The sequence below is a fragment of the Anabrus simplex genome, chromosome 2, assembly GCF_040414725.1.
Source record: "Anabrus simplex isolate iqAnaSimp1 chromosome 2, ASM4041472v1, whole genome shotgun sequence".
Lineage (NCBI taxonomy): Eukaryota > Metazoa > Arthropoda > Insecta > Orthoptera > Tettigoniidae > Anabrus > Anabrus simplex.
Genome location: NC_090266.1, coordinates 758929944 through 758956979, shown reverse-complemented (window position 1 = coordinate 758956979; position 27036 = coordinate 758929944). Strand labels below are relative to the sequence as shown.

At 38.6% G+C, this 27036-nt stretch overlaps 1 protein-coding gene across 6 annotated transcripts in view; it reads left to right on the top strand.

The window, feature by feature from the left end:
• The window catches only part of LOC136864438 (regulation of nuclear pre-mRNA domain-containing protein 1B), a 267789-nt gene that overhangs the window by 154744 nt on the left and 86009 nt on the right, over positions 1-27036 (top strand). For 4 of the 6 annotated variants that reach the window (XM_067141430.2, XM_067141429.2, XM_067141433.2 and 1 more), the window contains exon 5: positions 5238-5413. In XM_067141430.2, the coding sequence (XP_066997531.1) occupies positions 5238-5413 (176 nt within the window). Of the gene's footprint in view, positions 1-5237; positions 5414-5874; positions 5896-18758; positions 19102-27036 lie in introns of those variants that run through there. The other 2 variants (XM_067141431.2, XM_067141435.2) reach the window with 2 other exon arrangements.

The following is a 27036-nucleotide window of genomic DNA, read 5'->3' as shown; positions in this document are numbered from 1 at the left end:
AACTATCCATGTTCAGTATTCCCTAACTACAAATTCCTTCTTTTAATACTATGTTCTTACATCTTAATTTAACAAACTCACATGATTTTCACTACTTTATATTACAAATTACTTTACAAAAATTTCCTAACCAAAAGTCCAGGGATCATACTTTAGTACGGTTACAATTTATCCATGAACTTTGTAGTATTTATCAGTAATCTACTGTCAGTTCTCTGTTTTTTTTTTTAAGGATATGAACATAACCTTCATGTTTTCTCTTCCAGAAACATATTCTTCATAAATAAATTTAGTTTTGCATGTTGCAATATCAAGCATGCCATACATAGTTAAAAAAGTTTCTTCTTCTTCAGCACAACTTTCCCATAATTATGTGGAGTTGTAGGAGGACTTGAGCCATATTTAGCATTTCCTGACACCACATGCTGGTCCTTGTGATAATCCCTCCTGAAGTTGCTGAGATTAGAACCCAGGACACTCTAGTTGGAGTCGAGCAACTAAACCATTGCATTGTTCTTTGACTGTTCTGCAGTTTGTTTATCTTGCTCGCTGAGGACTTTTTTTTTTTCAGAGACCATGCTACTGGTCATTTAAGAGCTATGAATGTGTTTGAAACTTTTCTGTTTCACTGATGACTATGAGCACTGAAGTTGAGTTTTTATTAATTCATTATATATGGTGGTCAGAATTTTCTTCACTGAATTTCTGTGCTCATTCATTCAAATTGTAATCTACATTACCAGTATTTTAACTACTGCACAGTACTGGAAATATTTTTCAATAATTTGACTTTTTTTTTTTTTCAAGTATTCATCTACTGATGATTTTTGTTTTCCGTACAAGTCTTTTTTTTTTTTTTTTTTTTTTTTTTTTTTGCTAGTTGCTTTACGTCGCACCGACACAGATAGGTCTTGTGGTGACGATGGGACCGGAAAGGGCTAGGACTGGGCAGAAAGCGGCCGTGGCCTTAATTAAGGCTGTTTGCTTGGTTGCTTCCTTCCTTCTTGGTTCTAGCCCTGTACTATCCTATCCCATCCCATTGTCACCTTGAGACCTGTCTGAGTCAGTGTGATGTAAAACAAATACAGGGTGACCTATTTCTAGAAAAAGCCGGGGAATTAAAGTGCATAAAATATACAGGGAAAATGCAAGGAAACTGCTACATTGAAATATATGCTTTCAGCATAAGGTGGGACCTGGGATTATATGGGATGAGTAGTATGTGAGGAGGGGGAGGGGAGTGTGGGGAGAGCAGCTAGTAATGAAGGATAAAGAAAGATGTTTGGCAGATGTTGTGTTGGTTGTTGATCTGTTGTCAGTCAATCAGTCTTCTTCTATGACATTTTTTTACATTTTGATGGTGGAATAAAGCTGTATTTTATATTGAATTTAGTGCATACTGTACATTTTGGATGGGTTGAAATTCAATGCAGTATGATTACAATTGTTGTTGCATGTAGAGTTTCAGCATTTGTTGCAAGAAGTGCTTTTTGTAACATGTCAGAGCAGCAGAATTTACTTTGGTCACCCATGTGAACAGCACATACAGAAGTCTCAGGTCTCAAGAGAGTATCAGCAAAATCTTTAAGATAATGATCAAAAACAGCCTCATGCATCGGAAATGCAGTTTAGTCAGATGAAAATGGCGTACCTTGCTTGCTTTGGACTTACACTGTAATTCCATCACAAGATTACGGATGACTTGAAGTTTGCAATGCATGTAGTTGTATGTTTCAAAAGTCCTTCAACAGGGTATCAAAGCTGTCGCCGTTCACTTCTGGGACGTGAATAAGAATAAAGTATCATGGAGATATTGGAATTCTCCTTTTATGGGACATTTGTCTGCGTCTGACTTATTGAGGGGCATTAAAGAAGGTCTTCGCAGGGAAATAGAACAGAGAAGGGTGGTTCAGGTGTCTATAGATGGGCCAAATGCAAACTGAGCCTTCCAAGAACTGCTTAAGGAAGATATGAAGACGTGAAGAAGTTTCCGAAATAATTAACTCAGGATCATGCTGCCTGCACATCATTCATGGTGTTTACCAGGCAGGATTCAAGAACTCTGGCTGGAAAATTGACAAATTCCTCCTCTCTCTCTACAGTGTGTTCAAAGAATATCCTGCTCTTCGAGCTGACTTTGTCTGAAACATTTCCTTTGAAATTCTGCTGTTGTCACTGTATCAAAAACACTGGTACATGTGAATGAGCTGTCAAGATTCTGTATCACCTGAGGATCTATTTTAAGAGCACGAGTGCGCAGCTGCCAGACACCTACTCAACAAAAAAGTCATTGGAGATTCTGCAGGACTGTGTTCTGCTTCCTAAATTACACCACTACCGGGCGATATCTTCATTTCCATCATACTTCACTTATGCACCACTTACGTTGGTCTGCGCATTATTTTTTGTGTGTAATGCTTTCATATGGATTTTCCACATATCAGAATTGTCTTTTGAAAGCATATAGATGCGCATTATCGTAAACGCCACCATATCTTGTTCTTTCTCGTCACATTATGAAATGTTCCAGAACAACATAACCACACTGTTGTGCCTTTCTGTAATTTCATCTCCTCACGTGTGACTCTGGGTCCATAACCTATTAATAAGGCTGTGGATTTGGAAATGAAATATGATGCCCGTTACTTTTGTGTGCAGGTTTATTGAATACGAAAAGGATAAAGTTTAATATAATGAATCCATCTTCTAACGGTTCAAATCCCGTTACAAACATTTTTCTGTATTATTATTATTATTATTATTATTATTATTATTATTATTATTATTATTATTATTATTATAACTTGATTCAATTCTATAATCTGATTTTGCTGTGTATTAATTATTGCTTGCTTTATTGTATTTACTTTATTATGTGTGTGTATATATATATATAGTGTGTGTGTGTGTGTGTGTGTGTGTGTGTGTGTGTGTGTGTGTGTGTGTGTGTGTGTGTGTTAGCCTTAAGAAAATGTAGAGTGAGATTTGCTGCTTCATATAGGATATGTATTTAATTTGTGAAACAACATTTAAGACGTTGCAGCATATGGTGCAATACTGTTACAGTAACTGTTGAGTCATCGCTCTGTGATTGTGTGCATTTATGTGCATGAGATAATTTAGGGAGTTCGTAGTTTGCCAGAGGCTATTTCTTCACAATCTGTAGCACTTGGGAGCTTTGTTTGAGTGATGTCATGGACTGTTTTAACCATGATGTGAGTGTTATTCCATGTGACATTTAGTGTCTATATAAGGAGGAGTATCCTATAGCGGTCAGTCAGATGGATGGTGAACAGTGAGATAGTCATATGGAGAGTGAGGCTGGTCAGTGAGCGAGTAGGAGGTAGAGCCTTACCACAGTTAGTGATATGGATACGTAGTTGTTAGTGACCAGATGGATTATGTGTTTCGAAGTGTCTGGTCGGTCGAGTTCTTGTGTCAGTTCGGTGACAGCTGAATATTGAGTCATCGTGGTGCAGACTAATATTTATCGGTGAATTACTTGTAAAGTTGATTGTGACGTGTGATTATATTTTCAAGCCATGTTATATCTCGTTTGTGAAACTAAAAGGATACTTCACCAAATTAGGTTTGAGATACCTACACCTGATACCAATTCGAAGGAATATGTCATAATAACACTCAAATTGTTCAAGGTACTGTTGAGTGAAACAGTGAGGGATAAATTTCTTGTACAGCTCTTAAATGTCTGGTCAAGAGGATTTCAAATTTAATGCCTAGAGTTTCTTTCAGTTGTAACATCAGAGTTTTATATTATCATTCAAATTATCGCAGCAAATCTCACCATTTAAATTCTAAATTTAAAGAATATATTTTGTTCAGTATCAAATATTGTTTTATTTCAATGGTAGATCAGATAACCTCAAATTCTAGTTGGGAAACCAAACGTCAATATCCTTTCCCCAGAACCTATATGTTATGCTGTCAAAGTAACCTTATTACCCTACACCCTAGAGATATTCAAGATTCTCATTCTATTATCATTACATTTATTTGTAGCTGGCGCCCATCAACAATTGTATGTGTAAGTAATCAGGTAAGTACAAGGAGAGACCACGTAGTCCAATGATCGAGCATTTTATTTCATGAATATATTAATTAGTGTTTCATTCTAAATTAGTGAGCAGTCACACTCTGAACAAGTCAAGTGACCAGCAGGAACTGAACAAAAGTAGAATGCTCATAACCAAAGAGAAAACACTAGACTACTAGGTGGTGGCTCTAGAGGACGGCTTGATTTGAATCATATTTAACAATATTTCACCTCAATATAACATAACTTCAGTACTGTTCACAAATTGCTACTTGCTTATATGAATGACGTAGATTATAGAATCAGAATCAGAAACTTGCAAAAGTTACTCAAGTTATTGTGGGACAAAATAAATGATATTCTACTAACTGTAGGTCTCAAATTTTTGAGGGAGATTCAAGGAAGTTACCTGTCCTTACACAAGGTTTACCATCAAGGTACAGCCTTCATTTCTGAAAAACAGTGAAGCTTCACAATGAAAAGAGTGGGTTAAAGAGAATTTATACTGTGAAGGAGAATAATATGATGTCTTACTGGCTAGGAACAGTTTATTTTTGTTATATGTGACAATATAGGAAGGGTAATAAAACATTGAACTCGAGTAGTACTTACCAAATCCCATAAAGTAAAAATATGTCTTGAAAGAGACCTTAAAAGATTGCAAGTACTACATATAGTAATAGTGTGAAGAGATAACATAAATGAAAGGAGCATGATTTACTTTTTGGTAATTTTTGGCACATTTCATTTTGCTCTTTGTCTCTAAAATTGTAATTTCAAATTTAAAACATTCTTGGAACTACTCAATGCTACACACATGTTCAGCATGTACACATTAGCAGAAATTGATTATTCTTATCCATGTGATAAAGTTTTTTGACAAGTGAAGTTAGTCTGAATGAATAAAAATTTTAATTTTTAGCAAATTAATTGGAAAGAACCATGCAGTACTTCCCATTGCGTATCACTGTGTTCTGGTGTTTAGCTTCCCATTCAGCTGGCTGGGGTAAAATTTCCATGAATTTAAATTTGGATTGACTGACTGGAATGGGGTTCACTCAACCTCAAGTAACCAAATTGATAGTGGAGTGGGTTAAAATCTGTTGTTTTTTATTTTTTATAATTGAATATTCTCATTTGGAAGATAAACTTCTCATTGTTTCCAACTGTGCTTGCTTTACAGGTGCAGAAAGAGCCCAAGAATTAGATTCCAAACTAGAGCGTCTGCTACCTTTGATCGTGGAATACAATGGCCGCCTGTCTGCTGAGATGTCAACCCGTAGGAAGATGGTTGGTGTTCTTGAAAATCTTGCTTCGATTCATCAAGCAAAAATAGATGATACGAAGGCTAAAATCGCTGTAAGTGGCAGTATTTGTAACCAAATTTATTATTAAACTATCCCATAAAACCTATTACCGTATTTACGCAAATAATCCCCGCCACCAAATAATCCCCGCACCCTAACTTTAGGAAGGCTGATTATGATAAAGAAATGCCAACATTGACTCAAATAAAATCTGCACCCAAATTCCGTGCCTCAGTTTTTAAAAAAATATGCGGGTATTATTCACGTAAATACGGTATTAGCAGACATAGGGCCGTTTTGCTTAAGCTACCAGTGGTCTCTGCTCATTTTAAAGGCCTTGTATACCTTTGACCTTCAACCTCTAGTAATTATATTTATGGATGTCTTGAAGGCTGTGTTGTTATAGCGTGTTATTCTGATAATTATTAGGACCTTGTATTGAGTTGATTATATTGAAACTTGAAATGAACTACTATACCAGCTTCTGTTGGAATACTAGTGAAAAAATTTCAGGGATGAACCATACTTCGAAAATCCAAATAAAGTCACCCTGGCCTGAGGCAGAGTCACTCAACTTAGATTTCCCCAGATCGTCCATAGTGCATGTCTTTACTGCTTTGAAGGTAGGTAGTTGCTATTAAAATATATAAGGGAATAGATTATAATTGTATGTTGCTTAAGATTTTTTTTTTTCTGTTTTTATTATTCCACCTAAACACTTCTGAGCCATAAAAAAAAATTGTCGTTTACTAATTCGACTCCCGTTGGTGACAACAATTTTCACCATCAGAATGTTGGCTGGTGTGGTAGGAGAGTTGATAGTATACAATTCCTGGTCACTAGTTAGCATGCCAAAAGCCTGGGTTTAATTCCAAACCAGGTCTAGAAAGCCAAGAATACCATATTTCCTCAGGTATTAGATCCCCTTGTGTGTTAGACCCGCCCCCAGCTTTTCGAGATCAAGAAAATTAAAAATATTCAAGGTCGCATCTATAAGATCTCCCTCAAACGTAATTCATCGGAGACGAACAATGATTCCATTTTTAGCAGGTAGAGTCATACTGCAGCTCTAACGACATCACACAAATAGGTGAACTTCTTTCGTATGTCCGACCCGTGCAATGCAAGCATGTATCAAAGTCACGCGGTACATCTGTGTTTTATAATTAAGAAATGTCTACCTCCGCAGTGAACTGCAGTTGTGATGACGTCACACAAATAGGTGAAAAGTTTTGTATATCCAACCTGCACATTGTAAGCACGCATCAGTCACGCAGTATGTCTGGTTTTGTAGTTAAAAATATCGCCTCCACAGCGTAATGGTTAGCACAGTTAGCCACCGTTCTCAGGGCCCAAGTTTAATTCCTCGTACTGTCAGAGATTTAAGAATGGCGGCAAGGCTGACATGTGGTAATATGGTACATGCAGCTCCTCCATTGGGGGCGTGCCTGAAAAGAGCTGCACCTCCTTCAGATGAGGGCACGAGTTTACTTTAGTTAAGAAATATTAACGGATGTTGCTATTAATACTGCAGGTGAGATCATCAACACTGATTGTTTAATACCGAGCTCGATAGCTGCAGTCACTTAAGTGCGGAAAGTATCCAGTAATCGGGAGGTAGTGGGTTCGAGCCCCACTGTCGGCAGCCTTGAAGATGGTTTTCCGTGGTTTCCCATTTTCACACCAGGCAAATGCCGGGGCTGTACCTTAATTAAGGCCACAGCCGCTTCCTTCCACTTCCTAGGCCTCTCCTATCCCATCGTCGCCATAAGACATATCTGTGTCGGTGCGACGTAAAGCAAAATAGCAAAAAAAAAAAAAAAAAAAAAAAAAGAGAGATTGTTTAATATCTCGTAAGTCAGGCGAATATAGATAATTTTTGGAGAAGTAGATTTAAAACATGATGAAAGCAATCCAATCCTAATGATTGTTTTACTCATCAGTGTTCCTAACAAATCATACTATGTGTTAATATATCATTAAAAATTGACTCCTGAGAGAAAATGGTGTTTTTCCACCTTTCAATACACCGTTAAGAAAGATTTTACACTATAAATAAATAATGAAAAGACATTTTTTTTGTAATACCAGAACATGTTTCGGTTCCTGTTGGCCCATCGTAAGCTGGCTAACAAATAAATTAACAAGAGACATTCTAAAACATTACTAGAAAAATATGATACTGTTACCAATAAAACTCCATCTGTTTCATTACTGTAATTAATTTCAGGATGACCCTACACACATACTCTTTCTCTCTCTCTCTCTCTCTCTCTCTCTCTCTCTCCCCTAATCGGCTGTGAATGGCCACACTAATTGCTGTCTATTTACAAGTCCCTCTTCCTTACGGCACAGCAGGCGGTCCAGTCCATTGCTATACCTGCGGAGGGTTAATTCTTACTTTCACTTCCCCAATTCCAGTCACCTCGTGCAGCAGCTGTGTGTACACCGCTGGATCTGAACACAGGGCTGCGGGCCACTCGAGAAACAGTGACACACAGTCACATGCAGTGAACAACTAAACTAAACAGCTCAGCAGTATTCAACAGCAGGAGGATACTCACAACAACGAACATTAACACAGGTCCATTTACCCTCAAACTCACAGTAGCTGCTTCTCTCGCTGACTCACGCTGAGCCTCAGTCCACAGATGTGCACGAACACACAGTACAGTCTTCCGTTCAGTCATCTTCATCCTACCCACTCACTGGTCTCTCCGACACCACAACCACAGCTCCAGGTTCAGATCTCGGTGGGGACACTAGCGACAGCAAACATCTCTCTTGCCCTCAGCCCAGCCACCGAACCCCAACACACTGAGACTCACACTGACTTCACCACTGAGTCCAACACTGATCCCGAGTCCAGCACCAACTCTGACTCCACCATGGAGCCTAACACTGACTACAGCTCCATCACAGAGCCCAACTGTGACTGACTGTCTGCGGCTAACCTCCCTTTTTATAGCTCGGGTGATTTGAGCCAGAATTTTTGCGAGGTGGCTAGAGGCAGAACATTCCTGTTGAATTTCCAAGAAACTCACAGGTAAGCCGGTCCCACCCCCACAAGCCAGCTGGGAGATCCCAGGTCATCTGAGTCACTAGCCCCTTCCTCGAAGTACTGAAAGGGGCTACAACAGGGCTGGCATGTAAACAATACATAAAAGAGATTGTGTTGTGAAAAATCGAAGTTCATTAAAATATAGGGTGACTATTTTAAAATCCTCAACACACAATGTTGTTACATGTATAAAAATGAAGTCACCTTTTACATTCTTATTATTATGTTAAAAGGAATTGTTATTGTTCTGTTGGTGGAATGGACCGATATGAGAGTTAATTTCGGGAACTCCTCCGGTTTTATCTGTGGTGGACTCTTATTTAACACAGGAGCTTATGTGATAGTGTCTTAATACAGAAAAGCCATTCATTCAGATTGACTCATTGTGTCTGGAGGAGTCTAAAATTATTACTTTTTTTTTTCGTAAATTTGTGCAAATTGGGGTGAACGATCAGAAAATAACAAAATTTAGTACTCACTCCCCATCCTTCGATCCCTTTGAGCAGACTCTGTCCTACATGTACCACCACTTCGTGTTGATGCTAGACTGATCGCTTACAGGCAGTAAGGGCAGGCTTTTGTTCTTGAGGTGAGTTGGTAGGTGAACAATTACGATTCCTTTTAACATGGTAATAAGAATGTAACGAGATTTCATTTTTACATGTGTAACAACACGGTTGTGTACTTAGCATTAAGACTCGCAACAAGTGGATTATAAAATAGTTGCGCTATATTTTGTAATAATGCAGTGTGTATTTATCATTAAGACTCACAGCAAGTGGACTTCATTAAAATTGGGGCGCTATATTTTAATGAACTTTTATTTTTCACATCACACCATCTCTTTTGTGTATCTTATTTTTCTAGTAATATTTTAGAATGTCTCTTGTTAATTTATTTGTTAGCAAACTGATGATATCTAGGGCCCGGATGTTGATGCCGTGAATAAGTTTAAAAATGCACTTAAAATTTTCAAAAATGTCTTTAATAAATGACCTAAAAATTTGAAAAATGCACTATAAAATGGAGAAAGTAATCTTATAATAATAATCTCACCAATATTTCAAAAATGACATCGTAAGCTCAAACTGAACAGTCAGTCAAAATAGATTTCTAGCATTTAACAAAAGGTTTATGTTCACTTTAGTCTTGAGTTGCACTACACTATGAATGTAATTCTGATGTTGTCAAATGTAAATGATCTGCGGTTATCAGCCAACAAGTTTCTATATCTCGAAAAGTTGCGTCAGTGGGTAGGGTCTGACACACCCCACTCTGATGAGTCTAGTGTCAGACCTAAGACGAAACGCTGGTTAATAGAGCAAACGCCTGAAAAGCCTTACATCTGATATGTTTTTGACATTTTTGGGAATTTAGAATTTTACATATTTAGAAATCAAGGTCTGGCTTTCAACAGCCGCAATTATCCAAACAATGCTTCCAGGCACTATATATTACATTTGGAAATAATATTCCTTACTTTTGCTCAAACTGTCCCAGACAATTGGCTGGTAGTTTGGCACCTTTTCCACAGCACAACTTTATCTCGAAGGGGTCGTTTCTGTTACACATGCTCCAATTGTGAGAATACGGAGATCATCTCTAGAAACCATAAGGAAATATATTCTCACTGTTTGCCTCTAATATGTAACAAAATTATTATAAAAATTTCAAGAAGACAGGGAACTCGAATGCTCTTGATGGCAGTGAAGATGATGTCATTTGGAATGACAACACCGGTAGCAGGGAAGTTAGCGGCACAGGTAATTCAAACTAGTAGTTTTTTTTTTTTTTTTTGCTAGGGGCTTTACGTCGCACCGACACAGATAGGTCTTATGGCGACGATGGGATAGGAAAGGCCTAGGAGTTGGAAGGAAGCGGCCGTGGCCTTAATTAAGGTACAGCCCCAGCATTTGCCTGGTGTGAAAATGGGAAACCACGGAAAACCATCTTCAGGGCTGCCGATAGTGGGATTCGAACCTACTATCTCCCGGATGCAAGCTCACAGCCGCGCGCCTCTACGCGCACGGCCAACTCGCCCGGTCAAAAAACTAGTAGTGATTAGGTTTATTGTGTGATAGGCCTACTGCTCAACTGACAGAGACAAATGACTGGCATTAAGTTCTTTCTCTTTCTTCTATATTAATATTGCATTTTTGCATAATACGATAAATGAAACTGGTTGATTGATTATATTTACAGTATATGTATGCGTAAAAGTCACGTATTCATAATTTGTTTTATTTAATTTTTTAAATTCAGAAATACTGAAATGTATCGAAGATAGCCAGTAAGACTCAGAATACAATCATAAATTTGTTAAAGAATAGTGTAGAATATATTATATGCAATTTGCAGCCAGAAGTCAAAATGTACTCACTGCACAAAATTGCAGGCTGTCACATATTGAACCCTTCCTTACATCTTTCGTCCGTAAACACTCGCAGTTCTGCTGTATCTCTTGTATGACTGCGTACACTATAGGTAAGTTAATCATCATGATGTACCACCAAAATAATGAGCAGGTTTATTTTGTGTTAATTTTGTACATTATTTACATGCAGCACGATCGTTCAGGCGGTTGTTGCCACCTTATGAGACTCACCTTTCCTGATCATGCACCAGTCTCACTTTCAGCTGCACTATCACTATCTTCATTAACTGCAGATGCATATATGCAGCAATAATTTCATCATCCATCTTCATATCATATTGTCCAGCTCCATGGCTAAATGGTTAGCATGCTAGCCTTTGGTCACAGGGGTCCCGGGTTCGATTCCCGGCAGGGTCGGGGATTTTAACCATAATTGGTTAATTTCGCTAGCACGGGGGCTGGGTGTATGTGTCACCTTCATCATCATTTCATCCTCATCACGACACGCAGTTCGCCTACGGGCATCAAATCAAAAGACCTGCATCTACTGCTGCCGATGACTTTCTACGAGATGTGCCACAACTTCCTCCTCAACCATGGATGATGATGCCACCAACTTATCAGGAATTCTATGTGGCACTTGATAGGCTGAAACCTAGGAAAGCACCTGGATCAGACAACATCCCTCTGAAACTAATTCACGGTGGAGGCTTACACCTAAAAGCAGGGCTCTTCACCCTCGTCTTTTCAATTTGGGAAACCCAAAAATACCCGGCGATCTCAAAAATGCCAATATCATCACTATTTTCAAGAAAGGTGACCATAGTATATGTGACAACTATTGTGGCATTTCTCTGTTATCCACTGTAGGTAAACTTCTCGCAAGGATCCTGCTTAGCTGCCTGCCAGTCATCTCCAAAAGGACTCTACCAGAGTCTCAGTGTGGTTTCCGAGCCTCTAGAGGTACTGTCGACATAATCTTTTGTGCAGGGTGATTGCAAGAGAAATTCAGAGAACAACAGAAGCCTCTCTATTTTATGTTTTATGACCTGGTAAAGGCCTTTGATAGTGTTTCAAGACTCTCTCTGTGGGCAGTTCTGAGACAATTTGGCTGTCGTGAGCATTTTGTGGGCCTGGTGCAAGCATTTCATGATGGTACGACTGGACAGATTCTCCATCAAAACAACTTCTCTGAACCATTCCCAATCACGCATGGATAGAAGCAGGGTTGTGTACTTGCTCCAACTCTGTGTGCCATGTATCTGGCAGCCATGCTTTATGAAACAACAGACAACCCCGGCATAAAGATTAAATACCGCTTTAATGGTGGCCTCTTCAACTTGGCCAGACTTCACTCACGAAGACATACCAGTGTTAGTAGAGTAACTGAAATACAGTATGCTGATGGTACAGCATCACCGGCTCTTTCACCTGAGGAACTGCAACAGTCAGTCAGCAGTTTCAAGGATGCATATGACTTTCTTAGCCTCACTATCAACGCTGAAAATACCAAGGTACTTACTCAGCCTGCACCAGGGACTAACATCCCAGAATTCAACATTACCATCTCAAACACTAAACTAGAACAAGTAGACCGCTTCACTGACCTTGGGAGTGTCTGGTCAGAGAATTGTACTTCAGAACAGGATGTGGAAAACAGGCTGTGTACTGCCCACGTGGCCTTGGCTGACTATCACACAGTCTTCAGGAATAAAAACCTTGCAATTCGTACAAAACTAATGGTGTACCAGACTGTAGTCATCTCTACACTTCTCAATGGCTGTGAAACATGGACGTTATACCGCCGTGAGATCAAAAAGCTGGAGCGCTTTTCACCAGCAAAAACTACACTCCATCATAAATATCAAGTGGAAAAGCTATGTCTCTAATGTTGAAGTTCTCGAGAAAGCATGTGCCAAGAGTGTAGAAGCATTGGTCGTTGGCCATCGCCTCAGATGGGCTGGACATGCACGCCATATGAATGACACAAGACTACCGCGCCAGATCCTCTATTTTGAACTTGGCGCCGGTTCAAGACCACGAGGTGCCCCCCTGAGACGTTTCAAAGACAAACTGAAACAAACCTTAAAGATGAGAGAAATAAACCCACAAACTTGGGAAACACTTGCCAAGGACCGTTTATTTTGGCAGCAAAGTGTCTGTGCCTCAGTTCAACACTTTACAACAAGAACGCCACAGACATGAAGATATTAAGTGACAGGAACACAAACTTTGCCGAACCCAGCCAAGATCTCCCCCGTCCTTCAGTTGCGAGATATGTGGACTATGTTCCACGCAAGAATTGGCCTGTACAGTCACTGGAAGTTTAAACCTAAACTACTGTGAATTGAAGTGAGCTATTAGCCACGAAAATGTAAACTCGAAAACAAGTAACTGCTGACGACGACGAATGAATTTGATAGCATTTTCATGACCTAGATATTGTTTTTGTTTTGTTGTGACTGGCCAACATTCCACCCAGTACAGTGCCACTGGAGAAGTAATCATTCTAAAAAATTTCCTTCAGGTACAGTAGCATCTTCTGGTTAAAAAGGACTCTTGTAACTTGGCACCTCTTCATCCAGGCTCTGTCTCATGCATCTGGGAGTGTATTACAATCTGAAAGGATGAGCAATCCCAAATATTTAAACTCCGTTGTTTTACAAAGATCAATACTGTTGATGGTAACTGGACCCTTGTCCTGCTCTCCACACTTCATTATGTTAAGTCACAATCTATAGTTGTCGAAGCAACTTTTCTTGCATTGGACCTTTCCAGGATCCTTGGGCAGTCATGAGATTGTCAGCCTGAACTAGAGTCCAGAAGTTTGGTCTCTGCAACTCTGTGGTGAAGGTATGCAAGCATAGAATGAACAGAATCAGGGGCAAAAGCAGTCTCTGGTGAACACCAGTTTGTATGTCGAATGGTGTGGAAATTCCTGTGACACATCAGACATAGCTGGTGACATCCTGGTGTAAGAGCTGGATCCATCGAACATAAATTTGTGGCATACCATGTGACCTGAGTACATGCCTTGTTCTGCCTTCAGCAAAACTGTCTTGGCTCAGGATGATGTCAAACAATGTAAAGATGTACAGTCACTTAAACAATTGAGTACATGGTATTGTATGTTCCTCGCATTTAATATTGTAGGATATTAGACTTAATTCTTATTATCAAAATATAATTCCCCTTCCATATAGATACAAACCCTGCGGATACCCACAGCAAACATTATATCCATTGGTTCAATATTGTTTCTGTGAAAAGTTTACCTGCAAGGAACTTATATAATACTGTGCACTTTTTTTTAGACTGTACATTCTGTACACATTTCAAACTCTGGATTGTATGTCAGAGCAGGCATATAAATCAGTAGCTGAAACTGTGTGTGATATAATTTTTTTATCTTTCCATATTGGAACTTTGATGGCAAAATATCAGATATGAGGGGCCCTTGTTTTAATTGTTGATCCTGTTGAACAGATCTGCCCAAAACTGAACTGCCTGTAGTCTAAACATAGCTGGTGACCTCCAGACCAGTTACAATTCCATTTCTGGATGGCAGTGTTAAATTCTTCAGCTGTGACAGCTGGGGTTGGTCCGTTGGTCCAGATTCCGCTGTTGGTATTAGTTGATGTGGAAATTTGTCCTCGCAAATTTTTCAAAATGCCTCTTCCAGTGTCTTAAGATATCAGCTGGTCTTCACTATAGTTTGTGATGTGCTCACAATCTTGTGCAAAGCGGTGATTTATTTGCATATCGAATTATTGGTTGCGCAGTTAGTTGCAAGTGATAAAAATCATTGTTATCCGTATTGAAGATACTGAATGTAGGATGCTAAAAGGTTTGTTTTATCACCTATTCAATACAAATGTCTCTATGTATTGAATAGGTGATAAAACAAACCTTTACATATGTATTGAATAGGTGATAAAACAAACCTTTTAGCATCCTACATGCGCAGTTAGTGTCGATTAACTGTCAGCTTGAATTCAGGAAATGATGGGTTCGAACCCCAATGTTGGCAGCCATGAAGATGATTTTCCATGGTTTTCCATTTTCACACCAGGCAGATGCTTGGGCTTTACCTTAATCATGGCCACGGCCCCTTTACACTCCTAGCCCTTTCCTATCCCATCGTCACCATAAGACCTATCTGTGTCTGTGCGACATAAAGCAAAATTATATATATTTCTTTGCTTAGTCGCCTTTGTAGTGGTGTTCTTTTGATTTTACTACTTTCATCTTTGCTGTTGACTTCAAAAATGTCTGTATTGCTGGAGATCCATATGAAGTTCTGACCTATGCTGGGTCCTATTGTCCAACTTCTTCCTTTTGATTGCATCTTGCAGATGGTCATTCCTCAAACCTTTTTGTTGGTAAAATGACAATCTGGTTTCATTTGCTCACAATGGTTGTGGCACAAGTGCTCAGTAGCTGTTGGCCATACAATTGCAGGAGTCTATAGGCTTCAATACAAAGGTAATTGAAGATAGGGACAGAGTCATAAAAAGACTTATAGTCACAGTTACAGGAAAAGACAGATGATCTGGAACAGTACATGAGGTGCCTGGAAGTGTTCGGTGTAGCCGAGTCCATGCATAAGAACACGGACAACATAATTTTAAATATTGCTGCTGAAATTGGGGTTGATCTCGGTCGAGAAGGCATTGATAGGTCACACAGGGTAGGGAAAAGAGAAGGCAGTTTGGAAACTGTCAGGTTGGCATTTCTTAGGCGAATGGAAACAAATGTCTCTAGTTACAGCCTGCAAATCCCCCCCTCCCCAAATGCTGCCTGGTCAAACTTCAACCTTCCCTTCCCAAACCACTGCCAACAGCCTCAACGATATTCCACCTGTACATCCAGGCTCCCTGCAGGTGGGCCATATGAATGCATAGAGCCTTCTTTCGCATTTCACTGAATTCTCAGAAATATACTCTAAGAACAGCTTCCATGCCATATTAATATCTGAGTCGTGGTTAAAACCAAGTATCCCATCTTCTGTGGTATATATGGAGGGTTACACGTTGATAAGAAATGGTAAGAATAGGAAAAGGTGGGGGAGACATAGGGATATATCTGTGCAACGATATCATATTCGAAGAAATATGCAAAACACCGAGTGAATTTCACAACAGGCCAGAATTTGTACTGATTGAGTTGCAGATTCACAGTGCTAAGTGTTTATTGGGTGTTGTGTATTGTGCACCGAAGACAAGATATGTTGAAGACCTGGAGGAAGATCTGCAGGTCCTATTACACAGGTCTGAGCACGTGATTTTAATGGGTAACTTTTAATACCGACATAAAATGTGACTCTACTGAATCTAGACGACTGAAAAGCATGCTTATTTCACTCAATATGATGGACAATCCTTCCCATTAATCGTACACACCACACAGCTACTTCGTATACACTACTACCAAGCAAGTGGCTGTGCAGTTTGGATCACGTAGCTATCAGCTTGTGTTCAGGAGATAGTGGGTTTGAACCCCACTGTTGGCAGGCTTGAAGATGGTCTTCCGCGGTTTCCCATTTTCACACCAGGCAAATGCTGGGGCTGTACCTTAATTAAAGCCACAGTCTGTTTACTATCACATCGTCACCATAAGACCTATCTGTGTTGGTGCAACGTTAAGCAAATTGCAAAATTACATACACTCCTGGATCTGATCATTACAAACAATACTGACAGAGTGCAGAGTCATGGATAACAGCCAGCTTCCGGACTTTCCTAACATGACTTTATTTACGCAACATACTCACCGAAATGCCCCAAATATGAGCTTAAATTAAATTGCCTATCGAGACTTAAAAACTTAAACGAAGAGCCGTTCCTTGAGAATGCACTCAAGACGTGGCACAACGTACAGCTGGTACATGACATTGACGACAAAATAATCCTGTTTAATGAACTACTATTAGGACTGTATGACAAACATGCCCCCATACAGGCAGCATGAGTAAAATGAAAACAATCACCTTGGCTGATGCAAGACTTACAGGCAAAAATGGAGGAAAGAAATTCAGCTTACAAATATTACATAAAAATTCAACTGCAGAAAATTTTGAAAAGTACAGAAAATTGCATTACACAACAACTCAGACCATCAGGAATGCCAAGATACACCATAACAATTCTGTCAAAGTATGGAAAATTTTCAGGATCTGAGGAATTCGTCACAATGAATTTGATACAGTTACGATTAGTCACATTTACAGTTGTCACAGAATTATAATTTGTAAAGCTGGAATTGTGGATGGGTCAGTATTTACTTTTTAACATTTATATTTGCACTTTAAGATTTAACTACTCCCTTTCCACAACCACATATTGCGTTTCTATAGTTTCTACAACTTTCCAAATCTGAAGTTCCACCATTTTGTCCTTCCTATTTTAAAATCTAGTGACATCGGATACAATCTGAAAAAGGATGATGCCATCTTAAAAGTGATGGTTTCATGTATATCAAGCATAAAACTGCCAAACTGGGATAGTGTGTCATTGCAGTTTATGTGCCAAGTGTAATTCATTGCCAACAGTGACTCATGATAGGACCAAAATCATAAAGGGGCCTTCAGATCATTCCCATACTGCTGATTGGGGGAAATTGAAGCAAAAGAGTGCATCGAGTCTATGAAGGAAACGGCAAGTACTTCCAGAGAACCAATTTCCCCCACTCTTCAAAATAAATTTCAGAGAGTATCAAGTGAAGGCAATGTAAAACTACCAAAAAAAACAAAAAAATCAACCATTAAAAGGACATTGCGCCTTACCAAGGGAGCACATCTAACTCCAGAACAGACATCGATCAACTAATTGAGCACCATAGCCTACAGGTATACTAAAACCTTAGAAGGTGCTAGATGGCTCTCACATTTTGAACCAGATAGTGATGATTTTTTGCAACTGATGGATATCTCAATCTGTTATCAAGAAGCCTTTATTCGTTAATGGATGGCACTTTCAAATGTGCGCCGAGAATCCTGCTACAGCTTTACGCAGTACACCTGAACATTCAAAATCAGTGGTTTCCTAATGTAATAATCACCACGTAAGGCTATGCACTAGAAGGTAAATATCGCTGCCTATTCTTTTTTTTTAATATCTCATCACCGCTACCAACTTGACTAGATACAGAAATCACCAGATATAACCATAACAAATTAACCACAAAGTAAGCATCGATAATGGATGTTCCCTTACCGTAGTAAATGATAAAAGTTAAGATGAAATTAATAAAGATATTCATAATTAATTCTGTTTCCATGCACAGTGAGGAATTAAGGAAATAAACACACTTTTTCACCCTCACTTAATTTTATGTTATATATTTCCTGCTTTATTTTGATATATGCATCACTATAATTGTATTCTTGAAAAGAGGGATGGTTACCGAGCTCGATAGCTGCAGTCACTTAAGTGCGGCCAGTATCCAGTATTTGGGAGATAGTAGGTTCGAACCCCACTGTCGGCAGCCCTGAAAATGGTTTTCCGTGGTTTCCCATTTTCACACCAGGCAAGTGATGGGGCTGTACCTTAATTAAGGCCACGGCCGCTTCCTTCCCACTCCTAGCCCTTTCCTGTCCCATCGTCGCCGTAAAACCTATCTGTGTCGGTGCGACGTAAAACAACTAGCAAAAAAAAAAAAAAAAAAAAAAAAAAAGATGTCTTTGCAGTGTGATTTTCGAATGTTCCAGAAATAACTTCATGTCTCTCCTTTCTTTTGTACAAATGCTTTCTCTCTTCAATAACCAGTAAAGGAGAGATTATTAGACATATGTACAGATTGCAGACTGGTTATATCTTCAAGCTTATCCAGGAAACATACAGGAGCACTAACGTGACAAGCTACATGAACGGAAATTAGGTCAGCTTTCAAGCTCACTGCGGAATTGAGAATAATAATGTTATTGGTTTAATGTTCCACTAACTGCTTCTATGGTTTTCATAGATGCCGAGGTGCCAGAATTTCGTCCTGCAACAGCATTAGCCTCATGTGAAAATGAAGAAACCATGAAAAAAAGAAAAGCAACAAGTTCAGAGCTGCCGACTGTGGGGTTCAAATCCACCATCTCCTGAAATCAAGTTCACAGCAATGTGATCGAACTGCACAGCCAGTTCACTCAGTTTCTTGTGATTTGTAATACCACGTGGGCTTACTCTCCCAAATTCGACACAGTTTGGACTTCTACCTAAGGGTGACCCACTTACCTGTATATGAATCTTCAGTTCTTCAAATATACATATATGTAAGAACATTATGTACCTTAATAAAAGACTTTCCTAGTCCCTCGTCTGATTGGTGCAGGTATAACAAATCTATTTGGGAAGAAATACTTTATTTACATCATAAAGAAGGCATGTTGTAATAGCAATAACAATATGCAATGAAATAAATGAATACAAAGAGATAAGCATCATTCACTATATTAAATATTAGTTTCTCTACATTTTAAGGAATAATAATTATTACAACAACAGTATGCAATAAATAAATAAACATCAAGCGCCATTTGATGGTCACTGAATTACAAAGCAGGGGGTGTGAATAAACAGACATAATAAACATGAGTACTAGTATTTAAAAAGCAAAAACCAAAGTTGTCTCTGTACAAGCCATGAAGGTCATTCGTGGGGTGGAAGGTAAAGCCTTCCATTATCCTTAACCTTGGCACTAGGTGGGGTAGAGTGGTTAGCTCTACGCCCGGCCACCTTTGCCCCGAGGAGTTAAATTGGTACTCGTTTTTTGGTGAAGGCCGAGTGAACCTCAATGCCATGTGTACCTCCTGAAGAGATATTGTTTCTTACATTTTAGACTTTGTAGCAGGTAATTGAACCCACGTCCTTCCGGATGGGCGATCCAAGCACGCTTTTACGCCTTGGCCACGCAGCCCCTAACGTGAGTATTGAGTATAATTAATTATATTAAACTTTTTGAGCAAATACTCCGCTTCCTAAGAATTAAGTTCCTGGGATTGTACCCTTCAACTGAGCTTGTATGTAATGGAGATGGTGTAGCATGAACCGATTGTGACGATATGGAGTGACAAGGGCTTAAAAAGCACTGAAAACGTTGGGAAGCCATCCTGATCCACAACCACTGCACGGCTTCCCATAGTGCACAGAGGTCTGGTGGAGCAATAACCAAGTCGCGCACATCCCTCTGACACCATCCCATATGTGCTCCATGGGATTGAAGTCTGAGGGTGTTAATTCACTAATGCCCACCAAATGATATATACAAAACAATCTTTTCAAATTACGTTATATCCCTGTCACTCACGTTAAGCGTACTAGGGTGGTGAACACATAAATAAAAATTACAATGAAAGTATTTTCCTTCTGAACCTTCATGGGCACCCGGAATGCTAGACAGATGTTTTGCTTGAAAACAAGTTTTTTTCACTATAATATGATTTATCTACAGAGCGAGACCGCTACACAGTGTGGGTCTCGTAGCTATCGAGGTGGAATTGGGAGACAGGGGTTCCATCCCCACTGTCGGCATCCCTGTAGATGGTTTTCTGCACTTCCCATTGTCACACATTGATTAGAAAGACTTGACTGGATCAGAGTGACAAAAAAACAAATAGCTATATATAAAACTAGCAAGATACCCGTGCTTCGCTACGGTATTATACTGAAATTTATAATTGAATGCTAATTGTTTTAGATATATAATCCGCCGAAATTCGCGATCTGACTCGTTTTCTGCGAGAATCCGCCAAAATTCGCGATCTGACTCGTTTTCTGATAGATTACGGTATGTTTCCTCACATTTTTCAATCTTTCTTTCCAGCAATCGATTTCGTACTTCCCGGGCTAGGTCCAGATATTCCACCCCGTCAGTTGGGTCCCTAAATCTTTGCCATCTTTTCCTATAAGCGTTTTTAATATGGATCAAATCCTTCAGGAGATCCGGCGTGGTGTCGTCTTAGGTGCCTTGGCGGTACTGAACCCGCGGCCGGACTGCATTCTTAGTCATTACCCGTCCAGGACCATTTTCCAGGGGGGTCCGCACATTTGACAACGGTCCAGAACATTATTATTATTATTATTATTATTATTATTATTATTATTATTATTATTATTATTATTAAAAGATGTTCTGAACCCCACAGCAAGCTGCAAGATCGCTACTTGGCGGTAAATTACATCTGCTGCCAGTGTCATTGTTACAATGTGACCAGCACCATCGTCGCGCGTAGGCAAGTGTGCGGGATTTCTGGCGATACCAATGACATACTTCCGTGCATTGTTGACCTTATTATAGAGGTGAACAATTTGACGGTCGATCTCATTCTTATCGTTTATTTCAAATGTGTTTCAATTTTTATTTACATGCCAGGAGGATCTACTGTAATCTAAGAACGTTCTCCGAAGGAAAAGATGGCTGTTGAAAACCAGCCCAGGAAAGATTAAAAATGATCGGTTTATGATCAGAATAAGTACATCGAAACTATATAGCCTGTTTCCAGTCATTCGACAGGGTCAGGAATGGAATGAATAAAGCCCCATCTAGCAGCGACAATAGGAATTGTGCCGGCTGCCGAAGCACACCTCTGGGGCAATGATCGTTGAATGACAAATGAAATGAAATATTGGACAGTGTTGCTGGAATGAATGATGAGAGAGAAAATCGAAGTATCCGGAGAAAAACCTGTCCCGCCTCCGTTTCGTCCAGCACGAATGCCACATGGAGTGACCGGGATTTGAACCACGGAACCCAGCTGCGAGAGGCCGGCGCGCTGCCGCCTGAGCAACGGAGGCTCCTTAAGTACATTATGAACAGTAAAATCAATTGATCTCACCTCCTTTCACACCCCACCGCCGTTAAGTTTATTTAACCCCCCCCCCCAAAAAAATAGAAGACGTGTTTCTTTATGTTTAAAAGATATTCCAAACACCAATGTTCACATCTGTTACATTCAGTTTTGAGATATAAGTATCCCCATAAAAATAATTCACTTTATTTTCACTTCCTTTCACACTCCCCTCCCCCCCACCCCGTAAGTGAATTTTCCGGCAAAATATACTTGTTTCCTTAATCGTAAAGGATCTTCTAAATAGTAATTATCACGACTCTAACTTCTTCAGTTTTTGATTTATGTGTCTTCATGAAAGGAATTCAACTCCTTTTCACTCCCGCCCCCCAAACGCGTTTTTCTTTGTTTAAGGAGATTCAAATACCAATTTTCACGTCCGTAACAACTTTAGTTTCTATTAGATGTATGTATTCTCATACAATTAATTCAATTAATTTTTCAATTCTTTCACCCCCCCACCCCACCCCCTTCATTGGATTTTCCGAGAATACGTGTTTCTTTACTTTTAAAGCAGATTCCAAAGCAGATTTCACGTCTGTAATATCTTCATTTTTGAGATATCAGTAGCCTAATTAAAAGAATTCAACACCATTTTCAGTCACTTTTACCCCCCCCCCCCTTCCACCCAAGTGGTATTTCCGAAAGCTGAAAATACACGTTTCTTTATTTTTAATAGAGATAAAAATACCATTTTTCACTTCTGTAACATGTTAAGTTTTTGAGATATACTGTAGAAATTCGCTTTTTAAAATTTCACCCCTTTTTATTTCCCCTTACGTGGAGTTTCCGAAAACAAATCACCTAACTTTCTTTACATTTACAGGAGATTCCAAATACCCACTTTTTACGTCTATAACATTTTACGTTTCTCAGATATTCTGTAGATATAGTCTTTCAAAAAATTCACCCCAGTTTGTCACTCCTGTTTAACCCCCATTAATTGGATTTTCCAAAAACAAAAAAATACGTGTTACCTTATTTTTAAAGGAGCTCCCATATACAAATTTTCAGTTCCGTAATATTTTCAGTTTCTGAGATATATGTATCCTCATTAAAGGCATTCATCCCATTATTCACCCATTTACACCCCTCCTATTGGGATTTAAAGAAAGCAAAAAAATACGTGTTCTTGTATTTTTAAAGAAGATTCTAAATACCATTTTTTTACATCTGTAAACTTTTAAAGTTTTAAGATGTAGACACACTCATTTTAAAAATTCACCCCCCTTTTCACCCTCCATTATTTGGATTTTCCAAAATCAAAAAAAATTCCTGTTTCTTTATTTTTAAAGTAAATCCCAAATACCAATTTTAAGGTCTGTAATATCTTCAGGTTCTGAAATATAAGTAGCCTCATTAAAGGCATTCAACCGCTTTTTCACCCTTTTCCACCCTTCCAATTGGGATTTTCCGAAAACAAAAAAATACGTGTTTCTTTATTTTTAAAGGAGATTCTAAATGCCAATTTTTACATCTTTAAACTTTAAAAGTTTTGAGATATAGATAGACTCATTTTAAAAATTCACCCCCTTTTCACACCCCCCATTAATTGGATTTTCCAAAAGCGATAAATATGTATTTCTTTATTTTTAAAGGAGATCCTAAACACCAATTTTCAGGTCTGTAATATCTTCAGTTTCTGAGATATAAGTATCCTCATGAAAGTCATTCAACCAAGTTTTCACCCCTTTTCACCCCTCCTATTGGGATTTTCCGAAAACAAAAAAATACGTGTTTCTTTGTTTTTAATGAAGATTCGAAGTACCAATTTTTACATCTGTAAACTTTAAGAGTTTTGAGATATAGATGCACCCATTTTAAAAATTCACCCCCTTTTCACCCTCCCATTAATTGGATTTCCCCCAGACAAAAAAATACGTGTTTCTTTATTTTTAAAAGAGATCAAAAGTACCAATTTTCATGTCTGTAATATCTTCAGTTTCTGAGATATAAGTACCGGTATCCCGATTAAAGGCATTCAACCCCTTTTTCACCCTTTTGTGCCCCTCCTATTGGGATTGTCTCAAAACAAAAAAATACGTGTTTCGTTATTTTTAAAGAAGATTCTAAATACCAATTTTCACATCTGTAAACTTTTAAAGTTTTGAGATATAGACACACTCATTTTAAAATTTCACCCCCCTTTTCACCCCCTTAGCGACGGAATATCCAAAAATCCTCTCTTAGCGAGCACCTACAACTTAATATGAATATATCTCCAAAATTTCATTTCTTTATGTCCAGTAGTTTTGGCTCGGCGATGATGAATCAGTCAGTCAGTCAGTCAGTCAGTCAGGACAAGCTACTTTATATATATAGATTGATCTCTTTCGTTTCATTATCAATGGCTTGTAATTTGTTTGAACCAATGCCCAAGCCTCAGATTTTTTCTTCCGAGACTTATAAACAGAACAGTCAGCATATCATCGTAATGAAGAAAGGCTGTGAAAGTATTAACGTGCGTGCCCTGTTAAAGGAAAGTAAGGATCATGATGAATATTGAGTTGAGAAATTTTAAAGCTGTGAACATAGATCAAGCGTAGCAAATCAAGGGGTGTCTAGATTGGGTGAAATTTTAATAACTGATTTTTAAAGGGAACAACATGATGTAAGAAGACCGTAACCATGACCGGCGACAAGAACATGACAGAATATTAGATTCGTCAGACTAGTGACCAAACCATTGGTGTGGATTTTCGTTAGGTCTGTCTAGTAACAAGGCTGGCTTGAGTAGGTCCAGCTAATGAACAGACCATTAACACTTGTGATACCAGCCCCCAACTTAGACCCACCAGGCCTCTAGCATCCTCTGGGACAGTATTGGCTTGTGACAAGACCATTGTAATCTACCAAAAACCACTGATTGTCGACCTTAACAAGTATTATGGTACTTTTAGGAGAATTCCACCTTTACAATACAAATTAAATTTAATCCTTTCAGAATAACATTAAATCATGGTACACGCACATAGTACATGTTTTGCTCAACATGCAGTTCAACTCAAGGCAGTACACAGGCTGATGAGGCTGATGCGAGTCCAGCAAGGATATTACCTTTAGCCTTGCATTCAGCTTGCAGAAGTTTCCCCTCAAAAATAGTCCAGTCTAATAGGAACCAAAGCCTTCAGCAAAAGTGTTGAGCTTTTTTTTTTTTCTTAAGACTTGTTTTCAGATAATTATTTTAAAAAACCTAAGATTTTAACAAATATTAACCGATATTTTATGTGTTACTACATACAACAGTAAGATTTTTCAACTGTAGTCCATTAACGACAGATCTCAATTTAACACCGCAATGTATTTTCATACATGTAAAACGTGTGTAATGGAAGTTTTTTTATTTTTTATAATGGTGTGTTTTGACTACACTATAATTTTTAATTCTAGCTGCATGCAAAATAATGTGATAAATTTTGATAAGAGCACACAGACAGGCCAAGATTCCAAGAACATCCAGTGTTCTTTCAAAGTTTAAATGTGTATATCCTTGTTCTCTTTTTGCTTTTTTGAACTTTGATGGCTGAAAATGTCCTCCTAAGAGAACGAAATATGTACCATGATTTAATGTTATTCTGAAAGGAATAAATTTAATTTGCATTGTAAAAATAATAATACTTGTTAAGAACCAGATTCACTACACCTAGATTGTGATACCAGCATAAAATAGCTATGTTTAGCAAAAAGGTAGCATTTCCATATAATTTTCAAATGTAAGTTTGTTATATCTGAAAGGACCGTTCAGTTAGAAATGTATTATTTCCTGGTAAAATTGGAAAACCCCTAATCTCATGAAATAGATCTTACAGTGGTACAGCTAACTCCTCATTTTTCCTGTTCTTTCTTCTTTCTGTTCTTCCTCTTCTTCCTCCGATTCACTGTTTCTGTGATGAATGACTAGTTCTTCCACTTCAGGAACACCTCGTTATAATAGAACTTAAGTCTTCTCCTCGGCATGTTTCTCTTCATTTCTCCATATGTTTGCTGTCACCTCTAGGATATGTTTAAGTATCAGAACTTGAAAAACTCCACTTGCCTATATCCAATAAATAACTTCTCGACTTGGCCTACCTGATCAAGAGATTCTTTCCACACACCTCTTGCTCGGTCCAGTCCATGGCCAGGCCTTGAAGCCTCGGTTTTGTTATAATACTGCTTTGCCACAGACCATGCTAATTTGATAACATTGAATAATGAGTGATATGGAGGGAGTCGTAGGACAGTATGGCCTTCATTGTGCAGCATCTCATCAACAATATACCTGGTTAAAATAAAAGTGAACAGAGGAATGTTGTTATGCATACATGTAAATAAACATTTCCTAAACTTGCATTTAGATGCTACTATACCTCTTTAAGTAACTTCAATTCATATGACACAACCTTAGAAGCTCATCATTTGTTGAATATTCTGGTGGTGACACTCCATTCTGCCTCAACCATGACTATAAATTAAAGGAAAAATTAATTAAATTCTGTAACATCATTAAATATCTTTTAGTAGAAGAAAGTATTCAATCTAATATAATTACCACTAATTGATTCTCCATTTTGTTGTCGGTTAATGCTCCACAAGCTTACAGTGATATGCTGCATTATCCATCACTATAACACAGGTTCCTATATTTCTTAATCTCTGGGTGGGGAATACACAAGTTTAAATATGTATAATATGTATATAAGAGATCTGAAAAGGGAGATGGATAGACTAAAGTTAGAGCTAGTTGGTATATGTGAAGTATGTTGGCAGGAAGAGCAGGAATTTTGGTCAGGCGACTACAGAATTAGCAACACAAAATCAAACAGGGGAAATGCAGGAGTTGGTTTAATAATTAATAAGAAAATAGGGCAGCAGGTAAACTACTACAACCAGCATAGTGAAAGGTTTATTGTTGTCAAGATGGACACCAAACCATTGCCCACTACAATAGTGCAGGTCTATATGCCTACTAGTTCAGCAGATGATGAGGAAATCGAAAGAATATATGAAGAGATTGAAGATTTAATACAATATGTAAAAGGTGACGAGTATTCATTGTGATGGGAGACTGGAATGCAGCGGTAGGCCAAGGAAGAGAAGGTAATGCAGTAGGAGAATTCGGATTGGAACGAATGAGGAAGTCAGCTAGTTGAATTCTGCACCATTCACAATTTAGTCCTTGCTAATACTTGGTTCAAACACCACAAATGACATCTGTATACATGGAAGAGACCTGGAGACACTGGAAGGTTCATTATGATTAGGCAGAGATTCAGAAACCGGGTGTTAAATTGCAAAACTTTCCCAGGAACAGACATGGACTCTGATCACAACTTGTTGGTCATGAAATGCCATCTGAAGTTGAAGAAATTGAAGAAGGGAAGGAATCCAGTGAGATGGGATCTAGACAAGTTGAAAGAAAAGAGT